Genomic DNA, 19,726 nt, shown 5'->3' on the forward strand with positions numbered 1-19,726 from the left:
ATCACTCACTTAGAGTGGATGCATTTTCCAATAATTCCAGAAGATGCTCAACACAGACAGATTAAATATTATAATAATAGACAGACTTTGTGACTGGAGAGGGAGTAAAGTATTTCCATCTGTCCTGGAAAGTGTTAACCCCAGTCTGTTATGTGCACACACAACCTCAGCAGCTGCCATGTCTGGATGATAGCGTCTTCTTCTCCTTTGTCAGTCGTTCAACTAAGAGTAAATATTCAGAGCAAGATCTGAGAAAGAACCAGACAAAAAAAATAAATATAAAAAAACAAACACGCTTCTTCTGGTTAAAGCACACACGCCGTCTGTCATAGCAAAAGATTACAATAACGCTGGCTGTTCTCAAGCACAAGTCTGTTGAAGTGAAGAGTCTCAGCAGGATGCTGTTCATCTAAAAACACAGTCATTTGGCCACTTTGAACAGAGCTGTCTTATTGTTATTGTTTCAAAGATCCTCTGAAGTGTGTTGATCTGTTTTGGTTCAAAGCCTTTTTTTTATCTCCTTTCATCTCAGATCAGAACCTTGAAGTATTAAATTCACTTTTCTAAAGATATGAAATATATATATGCATATATTTATGACTGTATGACTTTTTAAAGTGTCAGTGAACAAATTAGTTGCAGGCTTCTACAGAAACAGTTGTACTACAGTAATACTTTTCGTACCTTTTAAAATAATGGTGATGTTTTATATGTATGTTATTTAGTGTTTTTAGTGCTGGCTTTTATTGTGTTTTATGTATCCTTGTTCTAAGTGGCTATTGCCACAGTACTATGGGACTAACTTTCTCATTTGTAGATTACCACAGAGCCAATCAGTGCCCTCGTTAAATCATGTGTAGACTGGTAACCTGTCACCCTGCTGCCACAGTACTGTGGCAATAAGCACATGCCATGTGCCTATCCAGTTACAGGACAAGGCTAGGGTACCAGTTACCAGATCTTCTGCGGATTCTAAAAGTTTTGCATCCTTACACGTATTGTTTCAAGAAATATCTGTGTCCAGGTGGAAACAGGAAAACTGGGTTAAAAAAATGTGATACATATGCCACACCTATATGTGGCGCTGTACACAAACAGACAGAGCCACAGGATACACTAAAATCACAGAAGAATGCAGTGAGCATGTGCATGAGATCCTTCTTCTACTACAAACATAACCACAAGAAGAAGATTGCAGGTTTTGTTGTAGTAGTGCTAATAAACTTAGTGCAGCACAAACACAACTCTGTATTCTGCCATTGTTGTTGTCGTTGTTATCATTTTCAAAAAGTGGTGTTTTGTCTATTCATATGGCAATACAAGGGCAGCATTGTGAGATTTTTCCGCTCTGGGACCTGTTCTCCAAAAATACTGTTTCAGGGCACTGACAACACCGTTATCATGTGGACAAAAGGCTGAAACAATATTAAACTTTTGTGCTTTGACATAATTTAATTGTCGCGTGTCCTGTATACGCCATGTATCACCACAGTACTGTGGCAACAAGAAGCTAATGAGTTCATGGAACAGCACTCCTATTTTTTGGGGGCCTTTTGCCCAGGGCCAGGGTTACGTTCTATGTGTTAGGGGTTAGAGTTAGGGGATAACCGGATTATGACACCGTGCCGACACAAGAACCCGCATCAAATACAACACATCAGTGATGCAGAACATAACCCCGCCCCCGGGTGAAATGCTCCAAAAAATAGGAGTTCCTTCATGTAACAGTATCCATGATTGGCTCTGTGGCAACAAAATGTTGTTGCCGCATATTGTCACAGTACGAATGCTAACATTCGATTGGCTCTTTGGCAATAGACAAACTGATATTTCGCTCTGTGGCAGTAGCCATTGCCATATTTGTTTAGTGTATATTTTTAGTGTTGATGTAAGGTTATAATAAAATAATAAAACTACTATGTGATCCATCAGTACATTTTAGGAATTAAAGAGTGCTTGAAGAAATTAACCCTAGCCTGAATCCTACTCTTCTGTTTTCCTTGTTGTTACCTCCGCCAAGGAGGTTATGTTTTTGCCAACGCTGGTTTGTCTGTCTGTCCGTGTGCAAGATAACTCAAAAAGTTATGGATGGATTTGGATGAAAATTTCAGGAAATGTTGATACTGGCACAAGGAACAAATGATTAAATTTGGTGGTGATGGGGGGGGGCACTGATCTGCCTTGGTGGAGGTCTGCGTTCTCCGAGTGCTTTTCTAGTTTATGTATTGATAGTTACATTTTCACATTTTTTATTCTTTTGATGCAGCTGTGAGTGCTATTTATACACATCAGTAATCACTTTTGACCTAATGTAATGATTCCAGTTACACTTTATCTTCAAGAATAAATCACATTATCACAATCACTTCATAATGAAGGGGTGAAAATATTTTATTCCAGCTTGAAGGGCAGCAGTGTATTATTGTTATGTTTTTTAAGAACTATTGCAGTGTTATTTTTTTTATTTCTTTTTTCTATTGGATAATTTTATTCTTTGTGGCAGAACAGTTAACGTACTTACTTAACCATGGTATATATTATTATTAACATACATTACCATGAATATAAGCTGAGGTTAAAAGTACACTTATCTCCAATGTACTGAAATGGGTTCTACTCTTATATAAGTCTTCCCTTATAAAATTTAATGAGTAACACTAGCAGGACTTGGACATGCTAACACTGTTGACCCTTCCTCTGTGAAAGGTTATCAATGCTGCGCTCACTCTGGCTGCCCGCCCACAAAGCAAGGTGGCTCAGGACAACATGGATGTTTTCAAAGACCAGTGGGAGAAGCAGGTGCGCATCTTGACCGAGGCTGTGGACGACATCACCTCTGTGGATGACTTCCTGTCTGTATCAGGTACGGAACCTGGCAACATTGCACACATTCTTCACAGAGTTGCAAAGCTGATACGTTGCGAAGATGATTTTTCACAAATTCACAGTCACAGTTTTGTTTGGGTCTCTGTGCAGTAGCCCTCCTGTGAAAAACAAAATGACTAATTGGATAGTAACAGAAGAAGAATCTAAAACCAAAATGTAAAAAAAAAATAAAATAAAATAAAACAGAAGATGAAATCAGACAAAAAGAAGGCTGAAGTCTGAAAACAGGCTGTATTTTTGGCTTTGGATTGTAGTTACTGCAGTTTATCAGTTTATGAGCTACTGTATGGTCATGTAAAAATCAGTCTATTCTTTCAGTTATTAACTAGATATAGGGACACACAGCAATAAATATTTATTGACATCTATACATTAAGAAAAAAACCTTAAAACTCATTGACCTTGTAGAGTTCAAAACTATTCAAATAATGTATAAAGCAAAGAATAATTTACTGCCAGACAATATTCAAGAAATGTTTTGTCAAAGAGAGGGAGGCTATGATTTAAGGGGAAAATTAAATTTAAAGATTCATAAAGTACGTACTACATTAAAAAGTTTCTGTATCACCATCTGTGGAGTAAAACTGGAACAAATTGTGTGTGGAGATAAAACAAATATCAAACATAATTCAGTTTAAAAAGGATATACAAAATCAATTCTTGTGAGGTACAGTATTTAATAATGACACTGAAGGCTGTTTGTTTATGGATAGTGTTGTATTGATAAATATGCTGTAATTATAGAAGGAAATTGTTTGAATTGTTGAGTCTGTTTGTATGAGCGTACTGCGATGATCATATTGTGTATAATTCAATTACTGCAGTATGTATTTGTTGTGGTTGAATGCTAAAATTAGAAAACATGTATTGCTTGATTCTTGTATTAGGTTAGTGATAAAGGAGTAAAAGCACTTGAGGGTTAGGATTAAATTAGTTTATACTTCTTCCTTCTCCTTTTCAATCATGCAAAATTCAGTACTTGAAGATAGATTCTGTCCATTTAAATGTTTTTGGGTTTTTTTGTCTTAATTTGCTTCGTTTTGTTTTATTTTGTTTCTTTGCATATTCAAAATAAATCAATAAATGAAGATTTTTTTTTTTTTTTCTAGAAAGACAAGTAACCTCATTCACAATAAAGGCATTCACATGAATTGAGATGAATAAAAATGTACTTGTGTAAAAACAGTTGTACCTTTTCATCCATGAATTTGGGGGATGAGATTCTGAAGGAAATAGAAATAAAGGGATCTCATACTGTGCCATGAAGCAACAATACAGTTATAAAACAGACCTTCCTTTGCCTGTAATATTAAATCTTCTATGGAAAAATCCAGACTTCATTCCTAACAGAAACAACAGAAATGCGTCATCCACATGAGTGCTATTCACTGCCCTCTTCTTTCATCTCTCCCAAGAGAACCACATCCTGGAGGACGTCAACAAATGCGTAATTGCTCTACAAGAGGCGATGTGGACACTCTTGACCGAACCGCTGGTGCTATCCGGGGCCGGGCTGCCCGTGTGGTCCACATCATTAATGCTGAGATGGAGAACTATGAACCGGGGGTGTACACCGAGCGAGTGTTGGAGTCCATCAAGCTCCTGTCTGAGACTGGTCAGTTCAAATTACACAACACCGGTGTGACATGAGGACTGCAGCTGAACATATAGCATGTTCTGTTGTCATGTAAAATTTACTGCTGCAGGTGGGAGACATCTTTGGTCCTTGTGACACTCTTCCACCCTGTGCTCTGGCATGTTGAGTTTATTACTGCGTTCCAGGCAGGTTTTTGAGCCTGTAAGCCATAATTTCAAACCACAGCACACGACTTTCTAGCGTTCCAGGCAAGTCACGCCAAACTGTTTGAGCGCAGGAATTGTGGTAGCTAGATGTAAACAAACCAGCATGGTGGACTGTATGTTATACTCATTACAATCATTTCTATCGCCAAAGGTGCTTGTTCCTTGCTTATTTGAGGGAAACAGAGGAGTAAAAACAGCACATAAGGCAAGAGAAGCTGTTATACCTTTTATGTTATGTTATTTGTATATTTGGATACATATTTGATATTAATTTATTCTTGTACTCAAAACTAGCTAACGCTAGAGTAGCTGCTGATTATGCAGAATATTTGCAGATAAATCAGAGTAATACCTTGTTTTAAAGCTATACCTACCGATGTGGCATTTCTCACATCACTTAGTAAAAGTTTGAACATGAACAACCCGCCTCCCTCCAAAGCCCCGCCCACTTCCCTCTGTCTGAGCTCTGAGGCTCCTCCTCTCTCCTCCTCTTACCTGATGCGCGCAGAGGAAGCAGAGGTGGAGGTCCGGTCCGCTTTGCACCCACCCACCCATCTGCGAAACACACTCGCGTACATCCCCACATTACACACCACCACATCAACAAATGAATTCCACAGGAAACACTGACTGTATCCAATGGTTCAATAAATCAATCATTAAGGAATATGACATGGTTTTATTATGAAGTATAGAAACAATATTTAGCTTTTATCCTATAGACCGTATTGAAAAAGAAATTCAGGTTCTCAGGAAAATCACCGCTAATCAATTAATCATTAATCGATCGATAAGACCAACCAACTAATGATTAAAGCTATACCTACCGATGTGGCATTTCTCACAGCACTTAGTAAAAGTTTGAACATGAACAACCCGCCTCCCTCCAAAGCCCCGCCCACTTCCCTCTGCCTGAGCTCTGAGGCTCCTCCTCCTCTCTCCTCCTCTTACCTGATGCGCGCGGAGGAAGCAGAGGTGGAGGTCCGGTCCGCTTTGGCGTGTCCGCGCACCCCTCCCTCAGTAATCAGACACATCATCCACCTGCCGCGGCTCCTGTTTCATCAGTAGAGCCTGTATTTAAGGGTGTGGTCTGTGCAATGCTGGGTCAGTGTCTTCACTGCACCACAGAGATGAGGTGCCCAGGCAACGGGTGCATGCACTGTGAACGCGTAGCCTCCGCAAACTTTTCCGTGGACATTTGAGGTTTCATAGTCCATACATTTATCATCCTACATTGTGTGACACCATGTACATGTACGTGTATGAGTCCCACGGTCATAAAAGCTGAGTTTTGTTCAGACCTGTCTGTTTAGTCCAGTACATCTGACTTCCAGACTTTTATCTCCATCCTTCATTCATCGGACTCCTGTTTGTTCCCCTTAGTTGTTGTTTCTGTGAATAAATCCGTTTTTTCCCTTCATGTGCATTTGAGTTTTATCCAAACACATCCTTAGACAGTAGACTGTGGTCAGTGACAGGAGAAGCAGCGCCAGTGAAGAGTCAGATTCAGAGGGACACATATCAGATACTGGACGACCGTAATGGATGATTGACAGGAGGCTCAGCCAGGTTCGGCCAATTACACTGGTCTAGAATTTTTTAGAAATGATTTCCTTCAGACATTAAATGTGCTAAATGTTACGTATTTTAATAAGATTAATTGGAAAATAAATGACAAAAGTGCCGGTTTGCTGATGTTTTCAAGGTATATGATTAAGTGTTATTACACATATATATTGGTTTATGTACATTTATATAATAGTTTTATAAATCTTCCACTAAATAGAACCTGTAAAGTGAATGTATTCTAATGTGCAGACAGTGTTTTGAAGTAGATCTTGTAGCTCTGAGACAAATATTCCTTTTGAGTCAAACCCATTCTCTCGTTAATTCTTGAGTTTCACATTTTGACCCAAGGCTGTATCTTGGAAAGTTCAGCCAACCAGCATTTTTGACTTGATTTTTCTTTATCAGTGACTCTCATGTGGTAAAATTTCATTACTTTTATTCTGGAAGCATTTTCCTTGTAGACCAGTGTTATTTCATGCGGACCGAATAAAATGATTGGTCAGACTTTTATCAGAAATATGTGAGAATTAAACATTTTTGAGTTTCAATACTTGGTGGATTTCTTTTACATTTTAGTTTGACACACGCTTATTAGGAGCATTTTAAGATGACAAAAGAAAAGTGTCAAAATGCCACATCATACAGTGTAGCTTTCATAAACAATTTGCGTAAGCACCGCAACCATGGGGGCTGCTACTGTTGTTTCACAGGCTACGTGATGTTAGATCTCGGAACTGGGAGTACGTCGATCTAGTACGAGTTCACGGGTGGGAAGTTACATTACGTTCCAGTGCATTTTCACCGGTAGAAGGTTGGAAAAGCACAAATTACGGGTTGCCTGGAACGCAGCATATGTCTCTGCACTATGTAGCGGGGCTTCGTCAAGTAAATACACAGAGTCAAGTCAAAGTCGGAGATTGAGCAGAATTCGAGCTGCGTAAAGTGTTTATTCATACACAAAATAAACACTGAGTTGATATCTGCAGAAACAACTGACTTTTTCGCTCTGGGAGACCATTTTTATTTGTCCAAAAATAGGTTGGGTTTCAGCTATAGACCTTCCTTTTTACCATATTTAGAACATTATTCTAGTGACATCAGGGCCCGCGTTTTTGGCTTTGTCCATGATAGGGTAAATTTTTGCTGGTCTTTGTCTGGATTGGGAAGCATCAAACTACAGGGGTTGGACAAAATAATGGAAACACCTTAAAAAATCAACAAAATATAATATAATATGGTGTAGGTCCGCCTTTTGCGGCAATTACAGCCTCAATTCTCCGAGGTATTGATTCATACAACTTGTGAATTGTTTCCAAGCCATTCTTCAGTTAGAATACCCTCCAACTCTTTTAGAGACGATGGCGGTGGAAATCGACGTCTTACTTGAATCTCTAAAACTGACCATAAATGCTCAATAATGTTGAGGTCTGGGGACTGTGCCGGCCATACGAGATGCTCAACTTCATTAGAATGTTCCTCATGCCATTCTTTAACAATTCTAGCTGTATGGATTGGGGCATTATTATCTTGAGGTGAAGGTGTTTCCATTATTTTGTCCAACCCCTGTATTTCCCAGTATTAGTTTATCATATATGACTATGTAACTTTTTCCTAGGATATGTAACTTATTTCCCAGAATGTCCAAAATTTCTACTCGTGTACTTTTGTCCACCATGATCTGAAAACTTTCCAATGGTGCACTTGTCTTTTTGTAGCGGTTCTCCCAGGACAAAAAGTCAGCTAGTCTGGTACAATCTTCACATTATAATATGAATAACTTGTGGCACGCAAATGAATACAAGTTAAATACAGTACTTTTGAATACAAATTAAATACTTTCAATTAAAATACTGGTTTCCGACACCACAATGTGATTAATATCCCTTTATACTTAAGACCGTCACCCTGGTTGCAAAGGTTTTTGGCAGGCGAAGCTCCTGCCATCCGAGGTAATCCAACACATTTACTGCAGGTACATACACACAGCTTAGCATTTTAGCCTCTCAGTTTGGTCAGTGACTTACGGACACACCTTAACTGCCAGGATGCCCAGTCTCCCGTAGCTTCAATCAGTGTCTTGGCTCTAACACAAACTCCGGACGCCACCTGTTCACTCTTCTGCCACTCTTTCCTCATTCATTTTTCAGCTTATTCTCACACAATACACCATAGGTCAGCATAGGCTCATGTTTAACCCCGTACAGCACAAAGAACACATATCAGTATTTGCTAACACCTGAGCTGTGTACCTGTACTTTGTCTTGAAATATGTGCATAAAGGGAAAACATTTTCAAGCTGTTTTTGCCATAATTACCTTGAAATTACTGTGGTTTGTGTCTACCGTTGTTGTTATTAATTAAAGTAGGTCATCAGGACATAAAGCAACAATTTTGTCATCACTGCCTTTTAGCATTCAGCTCAACGTGCGGTGTAAGTGGTATAGGGATGTTAATTTCCAAGTGGAGTACAGAAATGAAAATCCCTACTTTTTTTTTTTTGCCGTAGTGTACTCCTGAAAGGTATTAATGTTTGTGTGCTTTGTGTTTAGAATGATCCTAAACACAAAGAAAAGAGGCTGACGTCTTTATTTCCTGGGAAACATTTTTGTTTTGTGAAACATCTCCTAAAACCCCTTAAAAGTAGGTGCTAACGTCATGAAAGGTAGACAGAGAAAAGACAGGGTGAAAGGAATTAAATAATTTCACAACTTCCTCCCTATAAGAAATATACCGGACCACAATCACTTTTTACAACCCACCACCACCTCCACCACCCACACACCTTCAGCTTTAGCCTGTCTTGCCCATCCTTTCCTCCCTCAGTTCTATCTCTCCCATTAGAGCCCATTTAGCGAGGCGGTATATCTATTGTTTCTCTCGGTACTTTCATCTGCTGGGATAATTGAGCGACACAATCAGCTCCCCTCCCTGCTCGCTGATAAGTTGCAAACAGCATTAGGTGAGTCACGTGTGTTCACTCAGCCATCTGTCTGAGCTCCTCTTCTGGCTCTTAGCTCTATCATAATGGACTACCTACAGTACCAGTAATATGGTATCTTAAACACATTCTGTTCTATTATTGCATAATTCAGTTTAATTGATTGGGCTAATTAATTGATGAAGTACAGTGGCAATTCAGTATGGACACCTAAGGTCAATTCCTTATGGCCGTAACCTTGTCACACACTGAGACTACATAATTGTGCCGCTGTTCTATTAATCCTCCATGGAGCATAGGGCTTGTTTCTAGAGTCAGCAAGACCTAAAGCATTATGTCAGCACTACTGAGAACAACAAATGGATAACTGTTGATGTTGCAACATCCTATTGATCGTCCTCTTATTTTTCTATATCATTTAATGACTTATTTTGGAGCAAACATCATTAAGGCTTGAAATGAAAAGCCTCTAATCTGCATTTTATACCCAGGTGAATTCAGAAAAAGGGTACACCTTTAGATAGTATCATTCACTTTCATTTTCATTGTGATATATTACATATTTGAGCTTCAGTACATCCCAGGAGTCTTGTATTTTTCTGAGATCTTATACAAGGTACTCGTGACTTACATGCAAAACTTAATCTAGTCTAACAAGGCAGTGATTAACTGTTTTTTAATTGGCATGAATGCTATGGTGAACTATATTATTAAAGCAACCAGGATAATAAATGTCAATAATGAGAGAGAAGAGAGAAAATAACAGTAATGGTAATACAGTTCATTTGGTAGAATAAGATAATTAACCCCGTAACGCCTGAATTTACATACAATATTAAAACTTTTAAAACATTTCCGCCACTGAAAAAAAAAATATCAGCATGGTAATGCCTCAGTCACAAATGCCATTATGAACAGCTACGAACACCACGCGAATGATTAACGGACCATTTCGTACGACCTTCTCAAGGCGGACTTATAAGAATGGAGTGTTCGTAGACCGTTCCTAAGTTCGTAGTCAGGTGGATGATCTTGTGTAAGATTTTCTACGAACGTGCTAGTAAATCCCTTTTCGTAGTGCGTCCTAACGAATGCCTTAGGAACAACCTAAGAACAAGGCTAAAGACGTTCATTTTGTCTTCTGTTTATGTAAATATAGTATTTTCTTTTGTTCAGACAAGTAATAGTTTTTAGATGTTACCTGCTTGACAGTTTCGACTGTGACTCCAGTCTTCCTCAGAAGCGTCATCCGGCGTGTTGCTGACATGTTATATATACCAGCTGATAAATAACACGTTAGCAACACGTCGGATGACACTTCTGAGGAAGACTGGAGTCACAGTCGAAACTGTCAAGCAGGTAACATCTAAAAACTATTCCTTGTCTGAACAAAAGAAAATACTAGATTAACCTAAGAACGATGTTCGTGGATCAGGAGGCCATTCCAAGACCCACATGTTCCTACAGTGGCCGCAAGTAGTTTACAAGAACATATTACGTTGTTATTAGGGGTCCCTTAAGGTGTTCACATGAATGGACGTGCAGACAGAGCTTCACACAGCTTTCTTAAGGTGGATATAGGGTGTTCCTATAAGCAGTAGTGCGTCATTTGTGCGTCATTTGTGCATCATTCATGCCGTTCTTAGAGGGGGTTGAATACAAATGTTCAAGATGGAGTGAATGACTGGACTGAAACGCACAATGCTGAAGGGAAAATGTTTTATTCACAGAAAAATAAACATGAAGAAACAAAACCTGGACAGAGATAATGCACAGTCTTGAATGTGATGATCACGACACAGGACTTTCAGTACACAGCCTCAGTTTATATACCGATCTAAATATTCTGAAACAGCATAAGATCTTCCTACCAGCGACTTGAGAACACATAAGTGGCACATAGGGGTGCCGTACCGGCCACCCTATGACAAGATAATTCCTGAAGTGGCCGTGGGTCTGATGTAGGAAGGTCCCAAGGCATCCTTACAAAGACTGTGACAACTGTTTACGGTGTTCGTACGACGCAAAATCATGTCATTTTCTCACGGAGGCCTCAGGATGCTCTTGCGTTTTAAATGGCAGCCGTACCGACTTCATAAGACGGACATAAGAAACTATTGCTCCCTCCACAAATGTCTACAAACTCCAGATCTCATACAAACCAGGAGATTCATATGAACCCATCGTTCATAAGAAGCATTGTGACCAAGGCTTAAGTCATAATTATGAGATGAAAAGTCAAAATTATGCTCCCGTGGCCAGGGGAAACAATTTTGAGCAGGGATACGTACCTTGGCACAACACCGGCATGTAGGTCCGTCACCGACTGATCCGACAAGAAACAAGTGCTTGAAATAGATTCGTAGGGATGTGTTGAATATGCCCAAACTGGTACTGGGAGAATATATACGCTATCTTAGCTGTTCCCGTGATGGAAACGGTATGTTGCAAATTTATGCTCGTAGGCGTCAAGGGATTAAACCGACAAATTCACAAGAGAATGAAAAGGCAGTCTTTAACTCCTGGAGGTTTGAAATTGCAGCGTGTTATTTGTTTTAACCCTAACACCCTCACAAAAGTAACAGCGCCGTGTAAATGAGACAAATAGTTTTTGCAATTTAACAATGAGTGTTACAGCTGCTTGCTTTTATAGCTGTTATTTACATTGTTTTTTCCGTTGTTGTACGCATTAGCCTTTCAAAATGTACTTTTTTTTTTTTTTTTTTTTTACTGGAGTAACTTTCTGCAGCATACTGGATAGAGTACAGAGTTCACAATGTTCCCAGTGTCAGTGCCAGATTTTATTTGTCCAAAGCAAAAGAAAAGATGGGAGGTGTGATGCAGAGGCCAAAGGAAAACAGTGAGGGAAAATTACTAGTGTGGGTTGTCTTCTGCCTTTGGTGCTGAAGATATTTCACTCACAAACTTTAGAGATACTGCGGTACTGCATGAATATGATTATTGATATAATAGTAAACTTTTGGTAGGTTCCAATGCTTCTGTACAATTTATAAGTAAAACTATAGTGGATGAGGATGCATGTCCACATTAAGTATCATTACATTTGAGGGGAACAGTTGAAAAAGCATTGTTTTAAGGTTGAAGTCTTTACTGAGAAAGTGATGAATAAACAACAGGAAGTGTAAAATACTCACCTACGAAGGATTTGCTTCTCAACTATTCACACCGGCAACAATGCAAGTTTGCAACAGTTTTGACAATTGTTCAATGAACATTTGGGTGCTTCTATGAAACTGGGTTCATTTTGGTATCTGGCAGTTTATCAGCTTTTTAGACCCAATAATAAAAGAGAAGTTTAGACAATTTCCCCCCAGGATGTACCTAATGATGACCTCAGATAAATGCAAAAAAAATTATTCTCTTGCTCTGAGCCATCCCAAAATTAATGCATTTTAATACAATATTATATACAAAAATAGGACCAAATTTGGGACAGGAAAAGCTACCTAGGTGTCAGTGCATTGGATCTGGAAAACATGGCTTGACATGGTCTTATATACCGCTATAAATCAAGACACTGTGTTAAATTTGACGATTCTAGTGGTTTTTCTAATCCAGACATGTGGGTTTTTCATGAATCTCAGTCTCATTCCAGGTTTTGCGCATAACCCATCGTGTCTACTCACGTTACATGCGGAACCTGCCCATTTAACCCTTTCATGCATGAATTATGAGAACCTTAGTCAGATTTTTTTTTTTCTTGAGTGTTTTTATTCCTCCTTAGGCATGAAAAAACAATGCGATCAAGTTTTTTTTTTTTTTTTTTTTTTTTTTTTTTTTTTTATGGAGTTAAAAAAATGTCCACGCATTTAATTTTTGAAGTAAAGAAACATATTTAAAATCCAATATCAGAAAGTGATATAAAAACAATGAAATAATAACATTTTTAATGCTGCTAATCTGATGTTTTCACACATTTTAACATATTCTATTGCTAGTTATTACTCACGTCATGGAGATAATATGCAAAAAAAAAATTGATTTTGTCTGACAAATGACAATTGATTTACACTCAAACATGTTTCTGCAGATCAGGTTGATGAAAAACAGCAAAGTTTCAGTAATGGCCTGAATGTCAGTGTATGGGATGTTGCATAAGCGTCCACTGTGTTGGCTGATATGGAACTAAAACAACAAAACCCATGAATATACAATAGAACAGCTGTAAAATAACTGTCCACTGTAGTGACCACCATGCATGAAAGGGTTAAACACGTCTAAATTGCGAGTGATTTTGCTACAGCGGTCATTTTTGTGAAACACTCTGCCTTGCACAATTAGTTAGATTCCCAAAATGTACCTGTAAGAGAATAAAAAGATATTCGAAAAAATAGTAGCACGTAATTTTTGTGTCATTTTTACCGTGTTACATGCAGATTTTTGTAGAAAAATTTGATAAGAATGTGTTTTATCTGAAAAATAGTTTCTCTTTTATCTCAGTAAATATTTATTTTTAAAATAGACCCAAAATGCTTCCAAACTTGCTTCATAACATTAGTCTAAATCTGGTTTGAATTTTTACCCCCCAGGTCCTGTTTTTAGGGACCAGTTTCACAGAAGCACCCATATACGCTGCGAATGTTCATATTTTTAAAAGTAAACTTAAAACTTATCTTTTTAGGCTAGCTTTTAATTAAACTCTTACTATAAATTTTACTTTGATTGCTTGTATTTTTATTTGCAACCGCGGGACTGTGGGGGGTTTTGGTGTGAAGCACTTTGTGCTACATGTAACATGTATGAAAAGTGCTATAGAAATAAAGTTTGATTGATTGATTGATTGATTGATATACGTATGTATTTGTGCCAGATTAGAAATAGATTCAACATCACCTGGATTGTCATCTGCAGCCTGTGTGTCATGTGTTCCTTTAGGTCTACATCTGGGTCTGATAGGTAGCTGCCCCCACACACTGCCCTTTACTTCATTATTTTTAATCATATGTGCATTTAATACAAACCAGATGCCTTTGATGCCTTTATTTGCACCGTGAAAAGTCAGAAAAATCCACTTTGTTCTGATATAGCACAACGCTGCTGTTTCACCACATAATATTCACCTTCTCTGTGAAACTACCCATGATATAAACTGTGGTTCAGAAGAAAATATAGTGACAGGCAAATCAATTGTTTGAAAAAGATAAACCTAGTGGGTTAATATGCAAAATACCAACTCAGAGATACACTGGTATAGATTTCTTTATATTTTGGATATAAAAACTTAAAAAAAAAAAAAAAAAAAAAAAACATGCAGAAGAAAATCCAAAACAATAAAGAGAATGTGGAAAAATAAGAAGAATTCTGAGAGGGACATTCTAAGAGTGTAACATTAGGAATTAAATGAAAGTGAGGTTTAGATCAGATGAAATCAACAAACTGTTGTTATTAATAGAGAGCTTCAGAGAAGGAAATTGGTTTTAGAGCCCAGTTGACATAAGACTAATAGCAAATATGTATGTTTACATCTCCAGACAGATTTGAAATGAGTTTGCTTAAAAACTCACAGTATATTCATAATGCACAATGTAAGAAATGTCAGTAAGTTAATAACATTAATAAACCTGTGTGTGTGTGTGTGTGTGTGTGTGTGTGTGTGTGTGTGTGTGTGTGTGTGTATGTTTATGTAGATCAGGGGTCTCAAACTCATTTTAGTTCAGGGGCCGCATTCAGCCCAATATGATCTCAAGTGGGCTGGACCAGTGAAATAATAACAGTGAAAAAGTTAAATTAAATTATGATAATGTTTACATCTACAGAGTTTCCTTAAAAATCTGAATAATAGGAACAACTTGAAATGTCTTAAGAAAAATAAGTGCAATTTAAAAAAAATATTATGCCTCTGTTTATCATTTACATGTGTACATTAGAACTTATAGATCGCGGTAGATCTACAAATACACATAACATTTAATAAGAGAATGTTGGTAAAATTGCACTTACTTCTCTTAAGACATTTCATGTGGTTCAAACTTGTTCAGGTTATTCAAAATTCTTGTAAAAGCATGGTTTGTTAATGTGAACATTTTCATGTAATTTAACTTTTTTACACCAAAACAAAGAGGAAAATCTGCAGTTGTCATTATTTATAGGATATTATGATAATATTTTACTGCTCTGATCCACTTGAGAACTAATTGGTCCATATGCATCTGTATGTGGAACCTGAATTAAAATGATTTTGACATCAGTGAATGTTAATTTCTTCAGTGTAATTTTTAATTTTTGCACTTCACAAATTCATCCCACGGGCCGGATTTGGCCCCTGGGCCGCATGTTTGACACCTGTGATGTAGATGGATATATGCTATTAACCCTCAAAATCTGCTATTGACCAAAACCATCAACTGATCTAAAATGTTTAATACCTGTTGATCCACTAATCCTATCAATTCATGTAAATAATTGGTTTAAAATGTAGTTTTTCATCTTTTCATGACCATTAGATATGACCCATTTGGACGTTCAAAGGGTCTGTCGTGAACGTGGAAACACCATCATCTTCTATGACATTGATTCACCAGTAAAACCTATGGAGTTTGATAAATGACAGTAGATGAAGACACTTGATTTATTGATCAGTTAAAAAAAAAAAAAAACACTTTTTCTTCAGTTTTCTTTGTTTTGATGTAATAGAATAGAATTTACACTGAGTTTTTATGAGCATCTAAATTAAATGTAGGAAAATACGTGATTTACAGTGAAAAATGCAAAGTACAGAGTATAATGTCATAATAAATGGTGATCAGTTACTTAAGAAAAGTTAAATAGAGAGAAAAATTCATTTGGGAACTGCCACAAAATTAGCTCTGGGTCTTTATGGGTTAATAGCCCGCCCCTTTCAAGGTTGGTAGAGCTGTCATAAGATAGTGAAATTTCTTTGTTGTTTTTTTTTTTCTGTATTTTTAATTTCACAAAAGAAAATCATCCAGATACAGTACAAACATAGTGATACTGGGTCTTACATTTTGCAGTTCTCCTTTGTGCACTCTTCCCACCCCCTCCCCTAAAGGAATAAACCAACTAAACACACTTGAAAGTAATAGACCAAAAACATAAAGGTCTAAATATAAAAAGAAAATAATAATAATAATAATAATAATAATAATAATAATAATAAGGGTAGCAACATATGCATAAGCATAGTGATGCATGCTGTAACATGAATAGCAGTAGTAGGGCAGTATTCATAGCGTACAAACTCAAACTTTCTCCATACCAGAGAGTAAAGGCAACCAAAATTCATTAACCCTTTCATGCATGAATTATGAGAACCTTAGTCAATATTTTTTCTTGAGTGTTTTTATTCCTCTTTAGGCATGAAAAAAACAATGCAATTGAAATTTTTTTTATGAACCTATTTTTCGTGGAGTTACAAAAATGTCCACTCAGATGGACACCATAGGTTTAATTTTTGAAGCAAAGAAACATGTATTTAAAATTCATCATCAGAAAGTGATATACTGTGTGAAAACTATGAAATAAAAACATTTTTAATGCAGCTAATCTGATGTTTTCACACATTCTATCATACTCTAATATTAGTTATTATTCATTTCATGAAGATAATATCCTCTTGAGACCCAGGAAATTGACAATTTTAGCTTTTTTACACTAAAAAAATTGCTTGTTTGGAAACGGCATAATGCAACAGGTTGGGTTTTTTTTTGTTTTTTTCAGATACATTTTTAAAAATCATTTTTATTTATTGATTGATTTTTCAATGGAACGTCCTTTGCAATGGACAGCATTTAAGTTAAATTGTCAAACTTTTGTCCCCTACAGAGGACAAAATGCATTGCTGGGTCTCAGGAGGATATGCAAAAAAAAACAAAAAACACTTTTTGTTTCAGAAAACTATTAATTACAGTCTAATAACAATTAGCAATTGTTTTACACTAAAACATGTTACTGCAGATGAGGTTTATCAAGAGCAGCAACGTTACAGTAATTGTATGAATGTCAGTGTATGGGATGGTGCATAAGCGTCCACTGTGTTGGCTGATATGGAACTAAAACAACAAAACCCATGAATATACAATAGAACAGCTGGAGAAGAACTGTCCACTGGAGTGACCACTGTGCATGAAAGGGTTAAAGAGATGGCTACAATTATATTTATCCAAAGTCAGTTTTTCTAAAGGTAAAAAAGAAGACAACTGATCGTGGAAAATCATAAAAGATGGAGGGGAATCATTCTTTCAAAATAAAAGTATGCACTTCTTTGCAAAGTAAGTTGGTAGTGAAATTTCCGCAAGCATCTGTTTATTGTTATAAGGAAATTCTTAGTGTTTATCCACATTTCAGGTGGTAGCCAATCCAGGCATACATTTGAGGGTCAAAGAGTAGCTAGAAAGAGGGATTTCCTCACAAATATAGAGAAAAACACATATATCTGTGCATATAAAACTAACCCCAAAGAAGACAAAATAATTCCGTCCATCTACCTCTGTAAGACGTCATTCAGTGTAGTGCAGTTGCAGCTCTAATCCATGACATGCTTCTAAGTCACTGGTGTCAAACATGTGGCCCGGGGGCCAAAACCGGCCCACCAAAGGGTCCAGTTCAGCCCCCTAAAGATATTAACAATCAAGGATGTTACAATCATATTGGATTAATTGAATCTAAAGTGGGTCAGACCAGTAAAATACTATCATAATAACCAAAAAATCATAAAAAAGGCTAATTTTTCACTTTGTTTTAGTGTAAAAAACTTTATATTACATTTACAGACTAGCCTTTTACAAAAAATGTGAATAACCTGAAATGTCTTAAGAGAAGTATGTGGAATTGTACCAATATTCTGCCTGTTACTAAATGTTTCGTGTATTTGTAGATCCACTGTGATCTTTAAGTTGTGATACATATGTATAAATGATAAACTAAGGTGTAATATTGTTAAAATTGTGCTTATTTTTCCGAAGAATTTTCAGGTTGATCAGATTTGTTCATGTTGTGTTCAAGTATGGTTCGTAGATGTAAACATTTTCATTACGGAATTTGACTTTTTTCACTTAAAAACATAGGAAAAAAACTTGGGAGTTGACATTATTTATAAGTTCTTATCCTGTTATTTATATTATTTAACTGGTGTGGCCCAGTTTATATCATATTAGGTTGTATGTGGCCCCTGAACTAAATGAGTTTGACACCCCCGTTGTATGCGAAATACTACACGACTTTTAAATGTAAATTCCTGTTGCTCAGTTTGAAAGAAAACTTCATGTGTAAGTGACGAGGCCCAGATTATTATGTAGTCCGTACAGATGCGACGTACATACAGGGAAAGTCACAGCGACCGAATGGCCTCGGGGAGGATTCCTGTCTTAAATTTTAACGAGGTGTTGTGTCCACTCCATCTTCAGGAGCTAATTGAGATGTTAAGGCGGGGAGCCGGCAACTGCGTTAGACTAGCGTTTCATTGGCTCCATATTTCTCTTTGATGAAGAACTGTTGTGTTTCCCGTTCCTGTTTCCCTCTTAGTGGTCGTAGTTGGGTTTTTAAGGGCTACCATGCACATCTGATCTGGACCATAAAGCACTTATTGATCCTTGTGAACTTTTGCCTCCCCCCACCCCCAGTCCTCACAGACCTGATGTCTATGGATTTGAACACAGTCAAGGAGAAATCTATAGCCGGGGGAAAAATGATTAAGTGTAGCTGAACAAAGGAAAAGGCTATAGGACCACACACTTTTTAGAGGGTACTGAGTCCAATTAACTAGACTCTACCAAAAAATCAATAGCTGTCACCAAGGATTTCACTAAGCGATTTGAGCAGGGTTTTTAGTGGAATTCATTGATGTGGTCCTCTTTTTTTCCTTTCCCTCTCTAATGTGCATGTGTAAAGCGTCTATCCTGTGCATCCTGTGGTATATGTTGTTCCGTGGTTGCGCCGGGGCCTTTTGAATTGACTGTTGGCGGTTTTATGTGATTCCCACCGCTACTTGCGCCAACAGTGTCTTTCTGACAGCTGCCACATCTGCAAGGGACGCTTATCGCAACGACCTGCCCTCTGACCTTACCTCAATTTAGCCGTCGCTCTTCCTCATATTGAGCGCGTTCAGATTTACAGCCAGGCCCCAATACAGGCAGCCAAGGCACACAACTCTTCTGTGTAAAGCTGAGCCATAGATTCCTGACAGGCAGTCCACACATGGGTCCTGGATTGAAGTGTGTCCTTGAGAGGGAGAAAAATCAATAGCCTAATGGGAAAGTGGTTATGGCTTCTCTCTCTCTCTCTCTTTCCCTCCTTTTTTTTTTTTTTTTTTTTCCCTCAGACACTTTTCTGCCCACTAACTCCCTGTGTTTAAACTAATCTTCTCCTCAAAAAAAAAAGGGACAAATTTTAAAGTCGATCATTAATGTGGTGCCCGGAGAGGGTAGATTAAAAAACTGATATATGGCCCGAGTCAGCGTGCCATTTAGAGACGTAGGGTGGTGTTGCTCCTTGTTATTACATCGGGGCACAGTAAATGGGATTTAGCCTGGGTTTTGCAGTGAGTAATAACAC

The 19,726-nt window shown here is 37.6% G+C and overlaps 1 protein-coding gene across 1 annotated transcript in view; it reads left to right on the forward strand.

The window, feature by feature from the left end:
• Nucleotides 1–19,726, forward strand: part of ctnna2 (catenin (cadherin-associated protein), alpha 2) — a 602,172-nt gene that overhangs the window by 524,483 nt on the left and 57,963 nt on the right. Inside the window, 3 exon segments of the mRNA XM_030138923.1 lie at nt 2,707–2,863; nt 4,302–4,349; nt 4,352–4,501. Of these exon segments, the coding sequence (XP_029994783.1) occupies nt 2,707–2,863; nt 4,302–4,349; nt 4,352–4,501 (355 nt within the window).

This window comes from Sphaeramia orbicularis, chromosome 1 (genome assembly GCF_902148855.1).
Source record: "Sphaeramia orbicularis chromosome 1, fSphaOr1.1, whole genome shotgun sequence".
In the NCBI taxonomy this organism is placed as follows: domain Eukaryota; kingdom Metazoa; phylum Chordata; class Actinopteri; order Kurtiformes; family Apogonidae; genus Sphaeramia; species Sphaeramia orbicularis.